At 32.9% G+C, this 22,652-nt stretch overlaps 1 protein-coding gene across 4 annotated transcripts; it reads left to right on the top strand.

Moving 5' to 3' along the window:
* The first annotated feature begins 574 nt into the window (after positions 1-574).
* Positions 575-21,625, top strand: LOC110605202 (ATP-dependent DNA helicase Q-like 2). Of its 4 annotated transcripts, none has more exons than XR_002486352.2 (20): positions 575-786; positions 892-1,118; positions 5,593-5,739; positions 5,817-6,029; positions 6,938-7,042; positions 7,150-7,254; positions 7,325-7,447; positions 9,263-9,351; positions 11,484-11,520; positions 11,596-11,629; positions 11,810-11,862; positions 11,941-12,018; positions 12,103-12,168; positions 13,685-13,751; positions 13,851-13,904; positions 16,632-16,739; positions 17,497-17,561; positions 18,409-18,487; positions 19,549-19,629; positions 20,671-20,810. XR_002486352.2 is itself a non-coding variant. In XM_021743588.2 (20 exons), exons 1-20 carry the CDS (start codon positions 723-725, stop codon positions 21,281-21,283), a joined length of 2,124 nt encoding a protein of 707 aa, XP_021599280.1. In that variant the 5' UTR covers positions 578-722; the 3' UTR covers positions 21,284-21,625. The 4 variants fall into 4 exon arrangements, 3 of the variants coding, with proteins under 3 accessions (XP_043808271.1, XP_021599280.1, XP_021599281.1); XM_021743588.2 differs by lacking the exon at positions 19,549-19,629 and adding an exon at positions 21,089-21,625 and having other exon boundaries at positions 578-786; positions 20,671-20,885; XM_021743589.2 differs by lacking the exon at positions 19,549-19,629 and adding an exon at positions 21,089-21,625 and having other exon boundaries at positions 578-786; positions 11,484-11,515; positions 11,814-11,862; positions 20,671-20,885.
* Positions 21,626-22,652: the final 1,027 nt, after the last annotated feature.

The raw sequence follows: 22,652 nt of genomic DNA on the forward strand, positions 1-22,652 counted from the left end.
TCAAATGTAACACTTATGCTTAATTGTGTTTTGTATATTGCCAACAAAAATGCTCTTACTTTCCTTTCAAGTTCAATTTCAATTTAATTTGATTTTATTTAATTTAATTTTAGTTTATTTCATTTGATAAAATCTAGCATTATATTATTTTTTTAGAGAACAATATATTGTTTTTAAATTCATATTTTTATAAAAATTAAAAAATATAATTTTGAATTAAAATTAAATTCGATTTAATTTTAATTTAAAATAATAAAATTAAAATCAAATAAAAAATAATTAAAATCTTAGTTCGCGTGAATAATAACTTGGCTTGATTAAAACTAAATCGAAATCAAATTGTCATGATAATTTAAACTATTAAATTTGATTAGAAACAAAGTGAATTAAACTAGAATATAAATTTATAGATTGATTCACATTAATATTCCCCATGAATTAGAACCAGCAATTTTAGATTGGTTTTAGACCTAAACTGGCTTGTAGCTTGCCTCACCTTAAACTAATTTTCCAGTCTCAGTAAATTTTAGCTTATTGATATTTTAAAATAATTTAATCAAATCTAAATTTTATCAGTTTGAGGCGAGTTCGGCCGAACTGATTCCTGTCCAAACCATATGTCCCTTGCTCCATTAACCCTACGCGGCCTACTCGTACAGTTCAAAATAACACCGAATTGCTCGACCCACTCACTCGAAACTTCAATCCTTTGAATAAAAACCATGGAAACTGAAGAGATATTAGCAGAGCTTGACAACGTAGAGACACAAATTCAAGATGTCCAAGGTCTATTTCATCTCGATTTCCTGAAATTAACACTAATATTCTACAATGCTTGTTTAGCTTTTCGCTTACAGTTTTTCTTTTCCTTCTAAATTTCAAAATGATCAGGCCAGATACAGGTGTTACTGGATCAGCAAGAGAAGTTGTACGAGAGACAATCCGAACTGAAAGCTATTCTGGAAGCATGTAGAGCGTTTGGGAGCCCAAAAGCCACTGATGATGCTCCCCCCACTGCATTGGAGGACTGGTCGGGGACATTTGATTGGGACTCTAAAGCTGATCATTATAAGTTTCATGTATTTGGCATTTCCAAATATCGTGCTAATCAGCATGAAGTGAGTATCTTTTTATCAATCTATCTCCCTATACATCTAGTCCGAGAAATGTCAAGTTTAAATGCTTAAGAAACTTAGAACTTCTACCTCCTAGTCATTACAGAGTGTTGTTGCTCCAGAATTTGTCAAATTTTTGTTTTGTTTTGTTTTCTAGCTTTGCTGAATTGGGTTGGCTGGATATCTTATGGGTTTATTTTGAGTGTTATTTTTGAGGGAAGTCATAATTCTTTTAGGATTAGGGGTAGTTTTAGAAGTACTACTTTGTACAAGTCAAAAAGGGCAAAAACAGAGAGTGCTTTGTTTTTATTTGGAAGTTTGAGTCTCTGATGGATAAGGTGTTGAAATGCTTTATGGGTTAGAGCTATTTGATTTTATTTTAATACCTGTTCTTGTAATATTTTTTTTTTCCTTCATTGAATAAAATTCCAGCAATTGTGGTTTTCTGGATTGTTTGATGCAATTCAACCATAGATGTGATGTTGATGGGAATCTTGCTTGTGGTGCCCAAAGTCCTATGATAGTAGAGCTTAGAATCGTATTACTTTGTTTTCCCTTACTTTTCCCCACAATGAAATCTGAAGTCCTGCAAATGATTGCTGATATTTCCTACTTAAATTCACTCTTCACTCCTAAAGGAACTGTAAACTTGTGGTGGTATTTTGAGTTTTTAACAAAAAGCGCAGCAAAACTTCCTATGTTTGTTTGATATTAGAACTTCCAAAATTCTAGAAATTTGACCTCTTTGGTTGTAAAAGTTAAATTAAGTTTTAGGTTTGATTCTGTAACGACTCGGAAACCGGACCACTACCGGCGCTAGGATCCAGATCGGCATAAGGCCGCCGGGACCCGTAGCAAGCCTAACATACATCCTGTATACCTGCTTAATCCCATACATGATCAACATATACATAAAAATTTTGAACTTTCTCATTCATTTACCAAACTTAACCTGTGCATGCACAAGTCATAAGCATAACCATCAACCCCACACTGGAGTCCTCATCAATACTCCAATGGGGTAACATAACATATAATAAGTTTGGTTTACATAAACATCATAAAACATTTCATGTACCCACAAGGGATTAACTAACATACTAGGGTCAAACACAACTCTAAACCTCCTTAAACATCATTACATTACATTACTGTACTATACTTTACATTACATCATTCTCATGTCCACTTCTAACTATTACATACAACATGACTTCTTATTCTTGATGACCTCCTGATCTAGCCCGTACCTGCAACCCTGGGGGGATTAAGGGAATGGGGTGAGCTACTAGAGCCCAGTGAGCAGAATAATAAAACAATATATTTAAAATTCATGCTTTCATGGAATGCATCACATCACAAACAAATCACATCTAGGATGAATTTGTCACCGATAGCCCACTACACATTCCAATAGTGCCAGGGGCGTAGAATGGGCCTCACTGGTCTTTCTCTTACTTTAACATAACATAACATTCCAATATGCCAGGGGCGTAGAATGGGCCTCACTGGTCTTTCATACCGTATCATCACTATCTCATATCATATCATATCATAGTGCGGGCTAAAGGATCATCCAACATTCATCCACATCAACAACATAATATGCAATGCAACATATTCGTGAATTCTAATGCAAACAACCTAATATATCACATGGCATTCGTGATACATGAACATGCTCAAAACTGCTCTATTTACTTGAAACAAAAATAGTTATTCTACTCACCTCTGGCTAGCTCTGACAAGACACTGAAGCAGCTGTCTCACTGCTGGGGTCCTCGGTTCCTCGGGTCCGAACCTACACAGGTGGAGTCAAATGAGGGACCAAACATACATGAACATGACTCTAAAATACTCCCAAAAAACCCCCTAAAATACCTTAAAACAATCACTGAAATCATGCAAAGGAAGGCTGAACAGGGCACTTTTGGCGGCAGGTTCGGCGGCTGAAAGTCCCTCCAGAGCTGAAAGTCATGCACCTTCGGCGGCACTTTCGGCGGCCGAAGGTTCCTTCCAGAGACGAAACTCACGCATGTTCGGCGGCCAAAACTCCTTTCCAGAGCCGAAAGTCCATTTTCGGGGGCAGGGTTCGGCAGCCAAAGGCTTGCCTCCACAGGCAGGTTCGGCGGCCGAAAGTCCCTTCGGCTGCCGAACCTGAGTTCTTCCAAATGGCAGAACTCAGCCTCCTCATGCACATTTTGCCTCCCAAACCATTCAAACATGCATTTACCTATTCTACAACAAGCATACACAAGCAAATAAGCATTTAGGGGTCTCAAACTATCCTAAACCCCAACACAAACACAAAAAGCAACTCAAACAACATACATTACTCATAAACTCAACATTAACCCTAACATGCAATCAACTAACTTACACATGCATTTCTACCCCATAAATTTCATAAAACTTGTTTAAAACATACAAGAAAGGTAGGATCTAGGCTTACCTCTTGAAGATCGAGAGGAAAGACGATCCTAACTTGGAGATGGGAGAAATCTAGCTCCTTGGACCTCCAAGCTCCAAAACTTGCTCTAAGCTTCAAAAATCTTCAAAACCAAGTTAAAACTTGTTAAAACTCGAAAGATTTGAGGAAGAATATCAAAACCAACCATGGGAGGGCATGGACTCACCGTTGGCCAAAAATAGGGGAGAAAGCTCGCCCGTTTCGGCCATGGAGCCCTTTTATAGGGGCTGGCCAGACCACCTTCAGAAGCCTAAAGTGCCTCTAAAACTCATGCAAGTTTGGCGGCCGAACATGGGGTTCGGCGGCCGAACCTGAACCACTTTCGGAAGCCTAACTCGCCCCCCTAAACTATCCAATGTTCGGCGGCCGAACTTGAGGTTCGGCGGCCGAACCTGGAAATGCCTCCATGGTCTTTTTCATTCAAAAATCAATTTCTTTCTTACTTAAAATCATAAAATACATTAAAACATTTTATAAAAACATGATTTTGCCCTTCTAGAGGTTTCCGACATCCGAAATTCCACCGGACGGTAGGAATTCTGATACCGGAGTCTAGCCGGGTATTACAGATTCTCTTCTTCAACTAGATTATGAAGATGCAATTGGAATTGAGCAACTGAATGAGATTATGAATAGGATCAGAACAAGTTAGGGGAGATACTTTAGATGTATGTCTTCCTAGAACATCATAAAAAACCAAGAGAAGCAACTTTTAGTCGAATCCTACCGAAGATATGGGATTCCTTTTAGCTGCATTTGATATATAGTTAACAATCAGGCTTATATTTATAACATATCTATGTTGGATTTATATGATCATTGCAAAAATTGCTTTATAGCCTCATAGCTTATATCATTTAAGGAATATGAAGTTGTGAATAGCAATGTAATTATTATTTTAGAATAAAAATATCACTCAAATAAAGAGTAAATAACTTCATATTCATCAATTAATTATTTATTGATCAACATTTTTCAATCATCTACCTGTAATAATTTTAGATAAAATCCAAAGAATATAATATAAAATGTTACATCTATTGATAAATTCACAATTAAATACAAAAAACTAACACTCTGTTTGAAGGAGGTTTAATGTTTTTTTTTTCCCAACGGTTTTAAACCTATGTATTTGTGTTTGGTAGAACCCATGGTCTTATAAAGTACTGTTTTCAGAGGTTTTCAAAATCTCAAAGAATGTGCATTTTCCAACCCACTAGTTGAGGAAGTTTTCTCTTAAAAACTTCCAAAAAACTTTAAACCCTTCTCTTCCCTCTGAACAACAAGAAACTATAATTTTTTTTTATATAAAAAACATAAAATTTTAAAACCATGAAAAACCTTTCTTTACCTCCTATTAAATAGGGTGTAAGAGAGGAAAACATGGAAAATTACAACTTCCAAAGAAAAATATAAATATTTTTCAAGAAAGGTAGATTATCCACGTGTCTTCTCTGGACATTTGCAAGGAGCACTAACACACTATATAATATGTTTTATTGTGATTTGACCTGATATAAAGCTCAATAGCATCAATAAACCTAACACAAGACATATAAAAGTGCTATTGCAACAATTTCATTTTTGTGAGAGTAAAAATTATTAAATGCCCTTGAATATAAGAATTCAGAACAAAAGTTAAAATTATTGAAATTAGCAGCTTGTATAAGCTAGAAAAAGAAGCACAAACATCGAGATCCATACTAACCCAATTTAACTTCAAAGGATGCCAAGTGAACTTTCTCTATGTTTGGATTATGAGCAAAGATGTTTTTGAAAATTGCTGAAGGGTAGTTTTTTTAATATGCTTTTCTCCCTTCCCCTTATGAGAAATTCTTTTCTATGATTCAGTTTTCCATGAGTCCCAAATAGTAAAGTTTGGAAAAATGTTGTTAGGAGAAATATTTCCTTTGAATCAAATGGTGCATATTTGGCAATGCCTCTCATCAGTTTGTGCATGTGATATTAGTTGTTCTTCTATATTGATATATAGTTAACTATTACCAGATCATCAATGCTGTCATGAGTGGGAGAGATGTGCTTGTAATTATGGCTGCAGGTGGAGGCAAGAGTCTATGTTACCAGCTCCCAGCTATTCTTTGTGATGGGATTTCTCTTGTTGTTAGTCCATTGATTTCTTTAATTCAAGATCAGGTGCTTTTCTTTGACGGGCTTTGGTCATGTTGCATTTGCCACTTAAATAAGCTTTTCTAACAACAATCGGTGATCAGGTTATGGGTTTAAAAGCTTTAGACATTCCAGCATCAATGCTTACATCAACCACTGGGAAAGAGGAAGAAAAGTTTATATACAAGGCCCTTGAAAAGGGTGAAGGAGTTAAGATATTGTATGTCACACCTGAAAAGATATCAAAGAGCAAAAGGTTTATGTCAAAACTTGAAAAGTGCCATCATGGAGGTCATCTCTCTCTAATTGCAATTGATGTAAGTGTATTGTTTATATCATTGTTTTCTTTACTTATTTCAAGCTAAAGTTAACACTGGTAGTACCATTGTTCTATTCAATTAGATTTCAGGACTTGTTATCAATATTGTTCATAGTGGATTGGCTTCTTCTTCTTCTTCTTCTCCCCCCTCCCTTTTATTTAGTTCTAAACAGTACTAGAAAGGAGATTCCTTATTAGGGGACCACAATGCAAATGATAAATACAGCAGTTAAGATACTATTTTGCCTTACTTGGGCTTCTTTTTGCAATAAATCAGTAGCCTTCACTTCTTGAATTACTCATACAAAGAAAAGCTCTTACCTTGGATATTGCTTTTGTCTTTGGAAAAAAAAAGGTGGAATTAGAGGGATTCGTAAGAGAAATTACTAGAAGAATCCAAAATATTAAATCCTCTTTTCTCAGGAAGCAAGTGAAAATCCAAAAGGCGAGTGGTGAAGATAATTTTGTAATCTGCCTCTAAAATTTTTATAGAAATGTAAATTTTATATAAGGTGGTGGTGTCAAGTGTCATGGGTCAAAAAATGTGAAACAGAAGCATTATGCAAAGCGGAGAGGCTATAAAGACATGGAAAGAGATGGGTAAAAATAGTGGTTTGTTCCCAATCCCATCGTTGATAGATAACCTAAGATCTTATACGCGATTGGCAAGCTTGTTGTTATCCTCTTAGGTTTAGGCCTGATTGTTGGATTACAATTATGTGTTTGATTTTGATCTATTTACATGATTGACCCTTTCCACATTTGTGTAGGACATGATTTTGTTGAGAACAACTGTAGTTATTTTGGAGTACTAACTGATGGAATAAAATCAATGCTTGACATTTTTTTTAGTTAATCGCAATATTAAAATTTTGCAACTGTTTATTTTCTTGAAATCTTTTGCAGGAGGCTCATTGCTGTAGTCAGTGGGGTCACGACTTTCGTCCTGACTACAAGAACCTTGGTATCCTCAAGATTCAGTTTCCCAAAGTTCCTATGTTGGCTTTGACCGTATGTTTTGATTTTCTTTTCCATAATGGAAGATTAAGAGTATATGTGGAAATCACATTTTTGCAATATTAAGGTAATTAGAATGACTTCAGCTAGCTGTTTTGCAGGCGACTGCCACTCAAAAAGTCCAATATGATCTGATGGAGATGCTGCATATTCCAAAATGTGTGAAATTTGTTAGCACAGTCAACAGGCCAAATCTCTTTTATATGGTATAGTTGATAAAACTTGTTGTTTCCAGCAGTTTCTGCCTTAGCAAAATTAAGTTACTCCACTTTGCAGGTTCGAGAAAAGGCATCAGTTGCTAAGGTGGTTATTGATGAAATTGCTGAGTTCATTGAAGAATGTTATCCAAATAATGAATCTGGAATAGTATATTGCTTCTCCAGGAAGGAATGTGAACAGGTCTGTGTTTTCTATTAGTGCTACTGCTAATATGTCAAGATTATCCACTTGATTAAAATTGCTCCCTTTCTTTCTTTTTTTGTTTTGGTCTATGCTATTCCATGAATTCATTCAAGAATCTTTACAATGAGTCCGTGGGTACTGGGTAGTCTATTGCTTCTTCACTGGGGAATGTGAACGAGTCTGTGTTTTACATTAGTGCTTCCCTTGTGTCATTTTTGTTGCCCTTTTTTTTGTAGATTGATTTTGTTGATAGTGAATTTAGAGTAATCAATAGTGCTAGTTTACCTAAGTTGTGGTACTTCTAATGTATCAAGTTTATGCACTTCATTGGATTTGCCTATTCATTTCATGTTCATCTTATTCCATTTCAGTGCCAAGGTGGTAAAAAAGATTCAAAATAAGTATATTTTATTACACTGCTACTGAAGGAGATTGCGACAGTTGTTTGGTGAAGCATTGTGTAATTATTCTTATAGGAAGCTCAGGAATTAAAAACCCTTGTTGAGATGACAAGGAGAAAGACAAACTGCCAGTAGAAATACAGTACATTTTTTTTTATTTTCAGTGTTAAAAATGCTAGGTGTACCTAGCATTAGATCCTTGCAGCCTAGGTTCAGTACCAAAGCACAGAGAATGCGTAGGTTAGAAAAAAATTGAGTAAAATGTTTCATTTCTTTTTTTTTTTTAAATTTATGACCTGTCTAGAAAAAATCTTTTCTTATTTAGTCTATTAGCCATTGCACAAAGGATATAAGTATATGTTCTGATAGTCTATTTAAATTTCTGTCTAATTATAAAGCAGTATGCAAGTAAGTTATATGAAACTATCTTATCATGTAAAATTGAGTCAGGAAATGTTCAATTGATAAGGAAAATCTTTCATTGAGGAATGCTATTATTCCAGTTTTGCTGTCTTTTATATGGATAAGGATTGAGCAGTATAACAGTTAAAGTGTTTTTCTTTTTAAATAACATTTGGTTCCTTGGGGGGTGGGGTACCTCTCTCCCTTTCCTTGAAGATCTCACCCTATTTTGTAGGATTTAAACTTAAGACTTCTTGATAGGGATATCTGAAGTTTTTACTTGTAGAATGTCCCCTTGGGGACAAAATTTGGGCTTTTATCACTAACATAACATCTCTTAGCATATCTTAAGTTTTGTTTATCCAAGTGATGGTTTTAGGGTTCTCTTTGTTTCTTCCGGCATTTAAGTTTTTAAGTTTATAGTAGCATGAAGAATGGTTTTGACAACCAACCATTCATTTGAATTCTTTCTAATTTAAAAATTTTTCATTTTAAAAGAAGTTAAAATCTTACATGATTTTACAAGAATTCATTTGAATTCTTTTCTTGCAAAGTGATTCATGCCAAATAGAGGGATCAACTATATCTCCATTCATTGTAAATTAAATCTCCAACTTGCCTGTTGACTACATTGTGCATTTTATGGATGATGATTGATTTGGAAAACAATTTTGTTTTTTTTTTTTTAACAAACTAGTTAGTTTTGAAATTCTTCATTGTTGCAATTGTGAAACATACAACGAAAATTATGCATGAAGATAAAACCAGATTTGATCATGTTGAAACTGTTCAGCCTGCTGATAATGTGCTGCTCTGTAATGGAATGTGGTGTCAATATTCCGAGCAAATGTCTATCTGCATTATTGTGCGTTTGTGTAATTGAAAATTGATAGTAAATTAAATCAACTAGTATAATTGTATCAAATACATTTTGTGGACATGAGGTAGTGGATCATCTTTCCTGGAGTTGGAATAAATATTTAGTATTATATACTATTAAGAGTTGTAGGTTGCAGCAGAGTTGCGTGAGAGAGGAATTTCAGCAGATTATTACCATGCAGATATGGATGTCAAGTCTCGGGAGAAGGTACATATGAGGTAAAATCATTATTCTAACTTCTCAGCTGCATAAAGTGTCTTTCTGAATGGTGTTAGTTTCTCTTTTTTTACTTGATATGCCTCACATTGAGGAAGTAAATTGGCTTTTACTGTTCCAAAATTCATCACTCCTGATCCACAATATAATTCAAGGAATCCTCTTTCTTTTTTTGTATGATAAAGTAATCATATGGTGTGCTATTTATCACCAATCCAAGGGCTAAATGATGCATTGATTGTAGGGAGCATGGTACAAATAACGGCCGTTACATAACTTAATGGTTGTATTGTAATAAGTTTTTGGGGCGTTGTTCCCCATTATCCTATTATACAATGGCTCATCCTTGAGTTGCAATTTGCAAGAGTAACGGTCATTACGACAATTACATGATGGTGATGTTGTTGCTGACAGCGACTTAATGGTAGCAACTGTTACCAATAATTGAGATTTCTTAGCAGCTGTTACCAATGATTGAGATTTCTTTACAGTGAACTTCTGTTGCCTTATTCTCATTTTTCTTAGTTCTCACACGTTTCGGCACTTTCAGAGACAATATTCTTCAAGGTTTCTTTTCCCTTTCTTTCTAAAATCTCAATATTTCCTACATATTCTTATACAAGTTTAGATCTATCATAAACTACTGCATTTGTTAGCTTCTTTCTTCTAAAAGTTGAGTTAAATTTTCTGTATTTTAGTTTTTAGTTGCTGTTTTTTTCTTTTTTAAAATTTTTGTTGATTAAAGTGTTAGTTTTGAGTTAAATTATACTTGGCTAATATATACTTTAATCAACAACAATTAAAATAAAGGAAAAAATGGCCACTAAAAATTTAAATATATAAAATTTAACTCATCTTTAAAAGGGAAAATCTTAGCAATACAGTAGTTTATGATGGATTTAAGTTGCATTAAAAATATGTAGGAAAAATTTAGATTTTAGAGAGAAATAAAAGAGAAAACTTAAAGAATATTGTCTTTGAAGGTGTTAGAATGTGTGAGAACTAAGAAAAATGAGAAGGGGTTGTAGAAGTTCTCTGTAAAAGAATATCAATTATTGGTAACGGCTGTTGCCGTTAAGCCGTTGTTGGTGAATGGTAATGGTCGTTATGCCTGCAATCCATGGGAGGCTGTTTTATATCTAGATAATGGAGAGTGCCCCCCCCCCCCCCCCCCCCAAAAAAAAAAAAAAAAAAAAAAAAAAAACTGTTACATAATGGCTATTACGTTATTTGATACCATGCTCTCACCTACCACCTCACGGGTTGGAGGTGCTCGTCACTTTGAAGGGCGCCTCACTCATTATCTAAGAAAAATGTTTATCGGTTGTTAATTGATTTAGCTTTTTTGCATATTTAATTCAATTCTTGGTTTACTCTTAATTTGAGTAGTTTCACTAATAGTTCGAAAAAAAAAATTCAAACTAACGGTGGCTAGTTTGTCCAGATTTAGTCTAATTCATGACATTACGCCTGGTTTAAACTGTTTCTGAACCCATTATCTGAAATCCTGGTCAGAATTCCAGGTTCCATGCTTTGGTAATGCACTGTCTTGAATATTGGAATAAGAAATAGTTTCTTCATTTAAGTTCCACCACATTGTTTATATTTGTACTTCTGTGACTTGTTCATGCCATCTTTTAATATTCACATTCAAAACTGCAAATCATGTTGAGTGGTTAGGGCCTCTCCTGGTATGACTTGGCAGTGCTTTACCTAAAATCTTGGTTGGCTCTTTGAGGAAGAAGTCAATTCAACCTCTACGCACCCTTTTGTTCCCTTCCTTATTCATCCTCTCTAATGAAGTCATTCAAAGTTCTCTTCTCTAAATTAATCTTTATTTGGATCTTAACATTTTCTGAACTATTTACAATATTTTAGAGAAAATATATAATTAGTGTTATTTGACATTAAATTATTCCTTTTTATTGGGCAATTTTGGTCCTAACTCTTTCAATTAGAGTAATCTTCCTGAATCATTCATTATCTTGTTTAGTAAGTGGAAAGTAGTTTTATGTAGGCTGGCACATGATACTGGTTGTCTTTCTCTAGTTTCTCATGATAACTTTATTACCTTTTAATACTGGTAAATTACTTTCTGTGTACTCTGGAGTTCTTATGTGGTTTCACGACGCAGGTGGAGCAAAAATAAGTTGCAGGTCATTGTTGGTACGGTATGTTCCACTACAGTTATCATTTCTTTCTAGTACTAGTATCTGAATTCCTTTAAAAACTTGCTTATGTGACAGGTGGCATTTGGTATGGGAATCAACAAACCAGATGGTGTGTTGTGAGAATTTACTAGTTTACATTATGATGAATCTCTTTTTTACTATGAAATATTCCTTGGATGTGTGTATTCTTCAGGTTGTTGAACACTATTAATAATGACTTTTTATCATGAGGATTTGCAACTGTATTTACAAAACTATATGTTCTTACACTCAAAATAACTGCCTGTAGTCAGGTTTGTCATCCATCACAGCCTGAGTAAATCGATGGAAACGTACTACCAGGTTTTTTCCCTGTTTCTTTTATGTGCTATATTAGTCATTTTCCTGGGAATATTCTTCCCACAGCTTCTCTTGCTGCAGGAAAGTGGCCGAGCAGGACGGGATGGAGCCCCTTCTGAATGTCTGCTCTTTTTTAGACCTGCTGATGTTCCCAGGCAGGTAATTTCCTCTATTCTTTCAATGTTTCAATTTTCTGTAATATTCTTGCAGACTATATTGTAACAGAACATATTTTCTAATCAGAGTTCAATGGTCTTCTATGAGAATTCTGGACTGCAGAATCTTTATGACATAGTACGATATTGCCAGGTACTATCCCAATTACAAACTGGAGCATATCACTGTAGCTCAAATAATTTTACCAGATGGAAATCAAGTGCTGAGTGCCATTGAGAAATCATTTATAAGGACTTTATGGAATATCAATTGTAAGTGATGTTAGGGAAACGTCCCAAGCAATAATTATGTAGTAGCTAGGGGATCAGAAAGAGAGAGGTGGTGTTATGAGAGTCAAGTGAGGTAATGATCCTATGAAAAATGTCTTCAGAACTACTTTTCATGCTGGAGAATATGTTTAATTTAGTAAGATGGATCCATGTGCCCTCTTTGTCAAGACACATAGGTGCCATTTGACCAAGAGAGATCTTTATTGATATTCAAACTTGCCAAGAAATGATAAGTTTAATAGACTCTCCTAGGGATACTGCAAAAGCCTGTTAAGCCAAACTTCTGAATGATGGAATTAATTCCATAGTTCCTAACCTTATCGGGTTGGTCCCTATGAATAATCAAATTATACATCTATTAATGCATGAAGTTGGATTTGCTTTGAGCATTGAATTAACATAATAAATTGATTTTGAAGGAAATTTATTTTGTTCAATACACACATAGTAACATTCAAATTATTAATTTTCTGGGGGAAATTATTGTGGCCTTTTTTGGTATAGGAAAACTCAATAGTTAGTGCATCAGTTTTTAAAAATGTATTAGAACGTCCTTGAAATTTTAAAAAGTCTATTAATTAATCCCTCTGTTAATTTTAGCCGTAAGTGTTGCGGAAAAGTCTAAAATGCCAGTAGACATTTTTACTAAATTGAAGAGTCAATTAATGAGTTCTTTCATATTATAGGCCTAAATAGTAGAACACTTGACGACTAAAATTAACAAAAGGACTAATTAGTAGATTTTTAAAAATTTCAGTGATGTTTTAATGTATTTTTCAAGACCGACGATCCAACTAATGAGTTTTTGTATATTAAAAAGAGTAAATAGTAAATTTCCCAATTTTCTAATACTGTGGATAGGTAATATGATTATGACTAACAATTTAATAATTATAGAAAAAGAAATTTGATTCATACATATAGTTAGGGTTGTAAATATAGATTCCTTAATGTCTTACCAATTTGATGACAAATACTTTGTAGTTGTTCTTTAGAAGAATAACATGTTCATTCATTTGTGAAATGGCTTTTGTTTCATTTTGTTGGAAAAATATACTAATTTTGGATCTTGCAATATAAGCTTTAGTTGAAATTCATGATTGTTAACTTGATTCTTAATGTGAAACCTTTTGATAGTTTTGAAGATATATTGTACCACTCTAGGTATTGTAATATCTTGATCTTTAGTTTTGGAAATTCGACAAGCAGATGTTTCCATCCACTTAGTAACCTTCTATTGGAAACTAAAACATGCATTTTAGTTAGCTAAATACCAAAATCTTTATGTGCGTTAACAAACAATCTTTTTAATAATTAAAGTTTGCAAATGTACTATGTTTTGTGTTAAAACTTCTAAATTAATGTTTCTACACATGTAGTCAAAAAGACAATGTCGCCGAAGTGCCTTTTTCCGACATTTTTCTGAGTCATTACAAGACTGCAACGGTACCCTTTGATGTTTTTCATTGACATCTTTATGTTTTTATTGTGACCATCTAGCAGTACTAATTATTCAATATTGTAAATCATTTCTATACTTTGCAGGGATGTGTGATAACTGTGCATTCTCCAGCGATATAATAGAAGTTGATGTGTCTGGTAAATCTCTTTGATCATTTTTCACCACAAATTTTTAGTGCCTATTTTCCATTTTTACTTTTTTTATTATCATACTAGTGTTATAGTTCATTGTTACACTGGTTAAATCTAGTTCTTAATATGTGTAGTTATAATTCCTCTTTCTTTCTGTGTTTCATTATATTTGATTGATTTAATGTTTTGCTGCGAAACCAGCAACTACTCGATTCTATTATAATGCCTTTTAATTTTTTTGAATTGATATAACAGTATTCTAACCTTATAATTATTCTTCTTTTATGGTTAAATAGTTATTATTTCTCAATAGGGAGAAATTAGGGCTGTGCAGTTTTTGGTTAAAACCAAAAAAATCTAACCAAACTGATCTGGTTTGGTTCAATTGGTTCAGTTTTTTGGCTTAATCAGTGTGGTTCGATTTTTTATTTTGAAAATTTTTTGTTTTCAGTTTAGTTTTTTTTTTCTTTTGGTTGAAAACTAAAGGAAAAAAAGAACCAACCATAATCGTATCTAATTTTAACTTTTCCAATCATTTCCCCCCTTAGCCAGCCCTCTCACTTTTTTCTCAGAATCATCAGAATGCAGATCTTAGAGATATATCCAAGCCGACGATCCAAACAATCCTTAATCTCCTCCTCCTCTTCTTCTTCTTCCATAATCAGCTTCGACCTATCCTTCCACATACCAAGGTGTTGCGCATGGTTCACTGGCCCAGCGATTCCAGGTGTTCCATCTCTGTTATTCCATCAATTCCAGGGCTCCTCCATTGATTGAAGAAGCTATTGATTTATGTGGTGATTGGGAATTATTTTATTGTAGGTAATCAATTGAAGCTTAGATATTGGAGCCATGGCTGTTAATCAATTGAAGGAAATCTCGAGTGGCAGTGGTTAGCGATTGATTAGGGAGTGGAGTCGATATATTCCATTGATTGATTAGGTTGGGGATAGTTAATTTTATTTAGGTATTGTTGAATCGATTTCATTGGTTGCATGTTGAATACGTGGGTTTGAATCTATTGAGGTGTTGACTGTTGAGTTTATTTGGAGATTGGAGATTGAAGATTGAAGCTAATTTGGGTGACATTATAAGTTCTTTTTAGGGGTATTGAACAAAAAAATCTAAATATTTACGATAATTTACATTTATATCCAACACTTTAAATTTTTGATGGTAAAACCAAACCTTTTCAATTTGCCACAATTTATAGCTAAGAGGGCTAAATTAAATTTGGAAAAGTTAATTATAAATTATAATATAGTTCTTAAAGTTTTATATTATTAATAAAACATATAATTCTTTAATTTAAATTTTATATTGAAATTAAATATATCTTATATTTATTATATATAATATTAAATATATTATAAATATTTATTACAAATAAATTCATATATATAAAATATTACATATAAATAGTATATGATAAAATATTTCATTGAATGTTTATACTCGATATTATAAATTATGTGTATATTTTTTATATTTGGAAAACTTTACTTTCTATTAATAATATTCTAAATGAAATAAAATATTATATGTTTTAAATTGTAAAGTTTTATTTTTTTTCTATATTTTAAGTTTTTATTAATAATCTATGATATTATATAAAAGTGAAAATAGGAAGTAAATAATGGATTAAACATTTGAATATTTTTTGTCCAATAGCCCTTCTTTTTATTGTTAAATGTGTAAGTCTTGAGATTGTAGTAATCTTTTTTATTGCAATATGATTGTCAAATGAAAAATTTTAGGAGTTGATCTTGGTTGTGAATGAGAACTAGGTTTTAGGACTAACAAAGTTATTGTCTTTAGGACAACCACTGTTCTTAAGTACAAAGTAGCATGTGAACAATTCGGTCTAACAATAAAACCTTCTTTTCTTGGAATTAGAAAATGTAATTGCAACATCTTTTAGTTCTTTTAGTTTAGTGATGTTCAATTATTTGTGGAGAGACAATGGTAATGGACCAAGAGTTACTTGAAAAGTTAGTTCTTGGAGAAGCAGTGGGTGTTGATGGGATGAGTGTGATATATTATTTTGGCATCATTTGTGATTTGGGGAAGATTTTGAACTTGTACAATGTTTTGGAACGAAAAGTTGCATGCATGATGAGAATTATGCGTTGTTTCCATTTTCTTTTGTTCTTTTTATTTCAATCAGTTAATGACTTGTGAAGATCTTTAGGTTGGAGCTCTTTTTCTAGCATTTCTAGTTTTTCTAGCATCTAACCTGAAAAGGAAAAAAAGAAGAAATTAAGGATGAGAGATAAGCTGAGAATTTCTATTATCAGTTTAATAAATACTTTGTTGTTACATTTGGTTTTTATACTGGAACTTTGTTAGACCTAACAAACTTTTGAATTCAAGCTAGCATGCATAGAAAATATAAAATTATCTTCAAGCTAGCATGCTGTCAAGAATGTTGTCTTCCTTAATTGTCGTAATCTGTAGATATGTGCTAATTAGGGCTGAAAATTAGCCCTGAATTTCTTTATTTATTTTGATTTGTTTTCATCCTTTTTGTATGTTCGATTAACACTATAAGTTCCCAATTTGCTTGAGGGAATAATCAAGCAATTCTAATCTCCAAATTCCTGTCTTTCTTCCTTTTCACACATGCCATGCATAGAAAATATCCAACCCATAGAGTTATTTATCTGTGCCTTCTCTTCTTTTGTACTTAACAACATTGTGCTTACTGCTTAACAAGCTACTGCTGCTTCGCAGAACATGCAAAAATGATGGTTTCGTTTCTGCAAGATATGCAAGAGAATGATCAACGACTGACATTGTTGCAACTGGTGGACAAAATGAAAAATAAGCACAAAGAAATAGGTTTGTTTTCTTTTTCTTTGATTTGTTGGAACAAAGTAGACTTCCAAAGTTTTACAAACTACTAGCAATAAATAGATAAGTCATGCAATGAAGATGTAGGAAAGAGTGATTGAACGTGAACATTACTAAGGTATTAGAGAACCACTTTAGCTTTATTCTTGGTATATATATATAACAGAGTCTGTCTTTCTGTTAAGGAGATCAATGAAAATTTATTGGGAGAGGGAGAATGATCTGTACATATATTCATTGAAAAAAAAAAAAAGGTCGTATGATCAACAGAAGTTCTTTGGTAGGTCCTGGTAAGGATATGAATGACCCGAGCTACAAAGAACTCAAGTTCTGCTCTTAAAACATTTTACCGTGATCCAGCTTGATCTCAGCTTGCATTTACCTTGTCTGTAGGGCTTACATCTCAGCTTGTTTTAGCACATTTATCATATTTTTCAACTGAACATCAAACTCTCTTTCTCGGTTTTTATTGGAATACTTTTCTAGAAAAAAAATGCCAAGTTTTCCCCAAGTAAACTGTCCCTCCTTGTCAGTTGTCACAAAAATTACCCCACATCAAGCATTTATATTTATACATATTATGTATTATTTAGTTTAATAATCTTTACAATATTTTCATCTGTTATTGTCATGTTTATATTTTCCTTTTATGCTTCTCAAACTCTACCTTTCTTTTAACTAATTTCCATCATAGATACATATAATACATTAATGTACAAATCTCTGTTTTGTATTAAACAATCAGGTGCTGAGCTTAAGAGAGAAGAGTTAGAGCAGCTTGTTATACAGCTTATTCTTGAAAGTGTTTTGGTAAGAATCCTCTTGTTTTAGACCTTAATCCTTATTCAATTTTTGCGACTTGTCCAACTTGGTGTGTTATTCGTAAGCCTTAAAATTTCAGATATCATGCAACTGGGTCTCAGCCCAAACAAGAAAAGCAAATTTTCATTATTCATTAATACTCGGTTACAACTTCTTTTAGTATAAAAAATATTATATTATTATTACCTCAATACAGTAATTATGGTCTACTATGTGCTGGTTTTCCTTCATTAAAGTAGTGTGGTACATTCACCTCAAATTTCATGACCACAGATGTTTAATCGCTGAAGTCCTTGGATGTTAGTTGAAAAGTACTCGTTCCTAGCTATATTTGCAGTCTTTTGATCCTGTGAGATTGCATCTTCATGTAAATATCTTTTAGAAAAATTTCAGTTTTGCTTAGATTGCTGAAGCAAGGTTCCCTTTCATATAAAATTCAGCCATTTGTGCAAAACAAATCAAACATAAATCACTGCCTTTTCATCTTCATTTATGCAATAATGGCTTAAACGCACAACTTTCCTGTTCTTCCGTTGGAACAAATAAGTAAAAGAAAAGGCAAAAGTAATTATGTGTATATACATACACATGTATTCAGGTTTGAGGTTTGTGGTCATGATAAATTCAACTAACAAATTGCTTCCACAAAATAATAAGATGAAAAATTGTGCTGTCATTTTATCATGCTTTTCACAAGGGCGCAACACATCTGTGATAGAAGCATATATTCACCTGCTAAAACTGTTTCAATGGATTCATGTCTCTTTCTTTTTGAAAAAAATGTGTATTCATAGTAACCACCTCGCCAGTTTGTAATGTATTCTTTTTTATGTAGAAAGAAGAATTTCAGCATACAGCATATGCCACAAATGCTTATGTGAAAATAGGACCATTGGCCAGGCAGGTACTGCAAGGTACGCATACCATTTTTGAAAGATGTCAGTATATAAATCGTGGTTATCATTTTTGTTTTCTGATATTAGATTGAACATTATTATTTCTGTCCTATGGTTTTACATGATGATGCTGTGGATTTGCAAAAAAAGAAAGGGTTTAGCACTAGACTGAAATGCTGGAAAAATAATCTTCTGCAGAAACTTCGTACTCAATTTAAGAGAAAATAAAAATTTTAATTAGAAAGTATTCTCTAATTATAAATTTGTAAACTTAGATCTTAATTCTTAAAAAGCTTGATCTTGTTTCTTGGCGTTCTCTAAAAAAAGATTCTTGACCAGCGCGTCCTATTTGGTGTTGTTTTCCCTCATAAAGGTCTCATATTTTCTTCTATTTCCTTCATTTCTATGACTTTGTATTGCCTGGTACTGACATTCTTTTTCCTCTCCCTCTTCTTTTTCTTTTTTTTTTTAGTTCATTTACTTCTCTAATTATAGTCGTCAATTTATGATATTTGATATTAACATATTTTAATACCTACTATCCTTTTTTATTATTTAAGTGTTTGATTGCTACGGTCTTGGGTTATAGATCGCGTCATGGGATGGTTGATAGGAAAACTGTTATTAGTGGGAGCTTTTAACACCTCAGATCCGTTAACGAGAGAGTCTTAAATCTCACAATTCTAGAAATAAATTGTGCTTGTTTTATTAAATAAAATTAAACCTCTTTTATATAGTGGAGGGTTATACAATCATAATACTTCTAATTAGAGTAAAAATCTAATACAAACAACTATTAGATAAATAACTCTTCATATAAAATAACAGAAATCTGATAACAAAAGCATAAAATATGATAAGATAAGATATTAGAAATAAAATAATAAATAAATATAATTTGTCTGCTATGGATGTCATGAATTTAATCTATCCATTACTTATAGCATCACTCTCCTCTTGGAAAAAGCGTTTGTTCTCTACTCAAAGGTAGAATATGCAATCTGAAAATAATTGTTTAACTCCCATGGAGCTTTAGATTCAGAACAACCTTACCAACTAACTAATAATTTTCAAACTAGGTATCTAGACCAAAAATAATAATTCTAAGTCCCTTTTCACAACACGAGGAAAAGTCAACTTTGGCATTTTGGGCACCACAGGTATCTCTATCCTCTCATTCACTTGTTGACCAAAATTTTGTTGGCTACTATTCGATATATCTTGGTTTTGGTTTGCCTTCAATAGCAAACTTATTCAAAGATTTGCTGAGCTAAGTCATTCAAATGTAATCATTGTATGAAATAATTCAACTTTTTTGCTAGATTTATTGAATCACCCATGACGACCAACTTTTCTTCCGCCTTTTCTGCCAAGGATAAATACTTAGCTATAACTTCAAGCAAAGCTTGTATCTCTTTTTGTTCATGATATTGCTGTTGATTCCATTCCTCATATAATTGGATGTAGGAATTCAATTTATGTTGTAAACTAGATTGATCTCCTATGATGCCTGCTTTGATAACAAATTGTTATGGTCCTAGGGTATGAATCACGTCATGGGATTGTTGATAGAAAAGAAGCTTATTAGAGAGAGCTATTAATATTTTAGACTCGTTAACGAGAGTCTTAAATCTCATAATTTTAGGAATAAATTCTGCTTGTTCTATTGAATAATATTAATCCTCTTATATAGTCGGAGTTCATACAATCATAATACTTCTAATTAAAGTAGAAGTCGAACTCCTAAAATAAAATAACAGAAATCTAATAACAAGCTTATAAAATAAGGTAAGATAGAGATACTAGAGATAAGATAGTAGATAAATATAATCCGTTTGCTATGGATGCTACGGATTTATTCTATCCGTTATTCATAATGTTGATCAAATTTAAATGAGAGTTTCACTGTTTCAGCATGCAGCACATGCATAATGATAATCATTGAGTATAATTCAAGGTTCCTAATTTATAATATAAAACTATATAACATAATTATGATAACATATTATTCTATTATAAAACATATTTTAAATTAAATAAATGATACTTCTATATTTATTAAAATGTGTGATTATCATATTTTTATACTTATTTTTATTAAAATTTGAAATCCTACAACAGTACTATGCACGCTGGCTCATTTACGGATAATGCTGTGTCCTTTGATAGTTTTTCTTGTTATTTTCTCTCACTTTACACAGGGAAGAAGACTGTCAAGCTTGAGATTTCTAGCAAACAGAACAAGGCTGGTAACCTGAAAAAAGTAAAACGCAGCCTTACATTGTCTGGAATGGAATTTAAACTTGACAAGTTGCGGAAAGAACTTTCTTCATGTCATGGGACAACCCCTCATGCTGTCCTGTCTGCTCAACAGATAAGCGTGATCAGTGCACAAAAACCAAATTCAACAGAAGAGGCAAGTTCCTAAAATTGATTTTGAGTACCTATCCTTGGCACAAGCTGGAGCTTAAATGATATCCTTAGTTGTTATTTAGTCATGGTACTTGAAATGAAGCTGTATCCTTGAAGCCAAATGTTGCATTCCAATTGTACCAGATGTTGTGTGTACGAAAGCCCCATCATCTGTTACTGATCCATTGTTTCTGCTCTTATTTGCAGTTGGAGAAGATAATTGGCAAGCTGAAGACAGAAAGATATGGAAGTAAAATTCTGGAAGAAATCAAGAAGTTCGTAGACTCTGATGAGCCTGATTATGACAAATTGAATGGAGAGAGCAGCAAGAAGAGACCTACCAAGAAACGGAAGACCAAGAACAATGTTGTTCTTATTGAAAGCAGCGAAGACGACAAATAAGTGAAGATTTGTCTGATAATGCAAGTTACCTTACCCTTTCTGTCACCACCCTTTCTGTCACCACCATTTCTACAGAAAGGAGACCTTACCCTTGCATTAACTTGTGCTCTCAAGCAATTTTCTGTTTCTTATTTGATTATATAACTTAATGGTTTTCTTGTTTTCTCCCCTCTATGCTGAGGGGAAAGAGTTGCAGTAGAAGGAAATTTTTTCTTAGTACAACGTCTTATGAATTCTACAAGCAGCATTCTTGTTTGCTTGCTCCTTTATGGATAACTAATCATTTCCTTGCACGCTGTACGGATTATTAAATTTTTTCCCTATGCTTTATGTTGTCTTTAATTGGGTGAGCTATTTTAGTGTTTCAAATGGCTTAATGTGATTACTGTGATTATTAAAATCATTATAACACAATTAAATGGGTCTAATTTTCTAGATTAGAGTAAGATCATTCGTATTTATTTATAAAATATCAGAACGGATGATTATCCTACTAAAAATCATTCAATTGGTGATACAAGATGAATTTAGATGAATGATGATGCTTTATTTTTTTACAGATATGAAATTCTGTTCATAGTAAGGTAATTATTCTTATTATTTATTGTGAATTTATTAAGGAAATAATGAATTATTTGGAATTCTTATACTTGGACAAAAGGAATATCTTTCGCATTTATAAAATGTGCAAGTTATTTTATCAGGCTGGAAAATAAGATAGAACACTTTGATGCATAGAACACTTTGATGCATGTGTTATGGATTTTAAAAGAATGGATGAGGAGCTTAATGTATGAGGAGCTTAATGTTTTGATACCCATTAGCATATATGTAAAAGCTTAACAAACCCAACTATAGTAAATGATTGCAATGAGCTTGTAGGTCTCCCATTAGAATTTGAGATAACTAAATCTCATATTCTTTCTAATTCTAAAATTTCATTTTTGCATGATACTTTTACTAGGGTATTGTGTACAAAATCTTTTTGTCCAGTTTCAAACATCAGTAGTGTTCTTGTTAGCATAATGCATAATGACAGTAGTAGACAAAACAATATAAGTGGGAATATGGGAGATTTTAATGGTGGTAGAAGAACTCAACATCCTGGGAAGTGATTTCTACTTTCGACTCTAGCAGAATCATTTGCTATTACTATCATGAATCTATGCTCACTGAGAAAACGTGTTTCAAACTTCAGAATAAGAATCAGCGTAGATAAATGGCGCACATGGATAATTGATTATAGTGCTACTGATAATATGTGAGGTAATTCTACCATTTTCTCTAATCTTGAGTCCCATATATCGTTTTCTTATGTTACTCTTACTGATGGCTCTAAAGCTTATGTCATAGGTTTTAAACATGTCAA

This window comes from Manihot esculenta, chromosome 17, assembly GCF_001659605.2.
Source record: "Manihot esculenta cultivar AM560-2 chromosome 17, M.esculenta_v8, whole genome shotgun sequence".
NCBI classification, from domain to species: Eukaryota; Viridiplantae; Streptophyta; class Magnoliopsida; order Malpighiales; family Euphorbiaceae; genus Manihot; species Manihot esculenta.

Coding starts and splice junctions, on each gene's coding strand:
- LOC110605202 (XM_021743588.2), top strand. CDS start 723: ATGGAAACTGAAGAGATATTAGCAGAGCTTGACAACGTAGAGACACAA. Junction 1,119..5,592: donor ATCGTGCTAATCAGCATGAA/GTGAGTATCTTT, acceptor AACTATTACCAG/ATCATCAATGCTGTCATGAG. Junction 17,562..18,408: donor TTATTCTTGAAAGTGTTTTG/GTAAGAATCCTC, acceptor TTTTTTATGTAG/AAAGAAGAATTTCAGCATAC.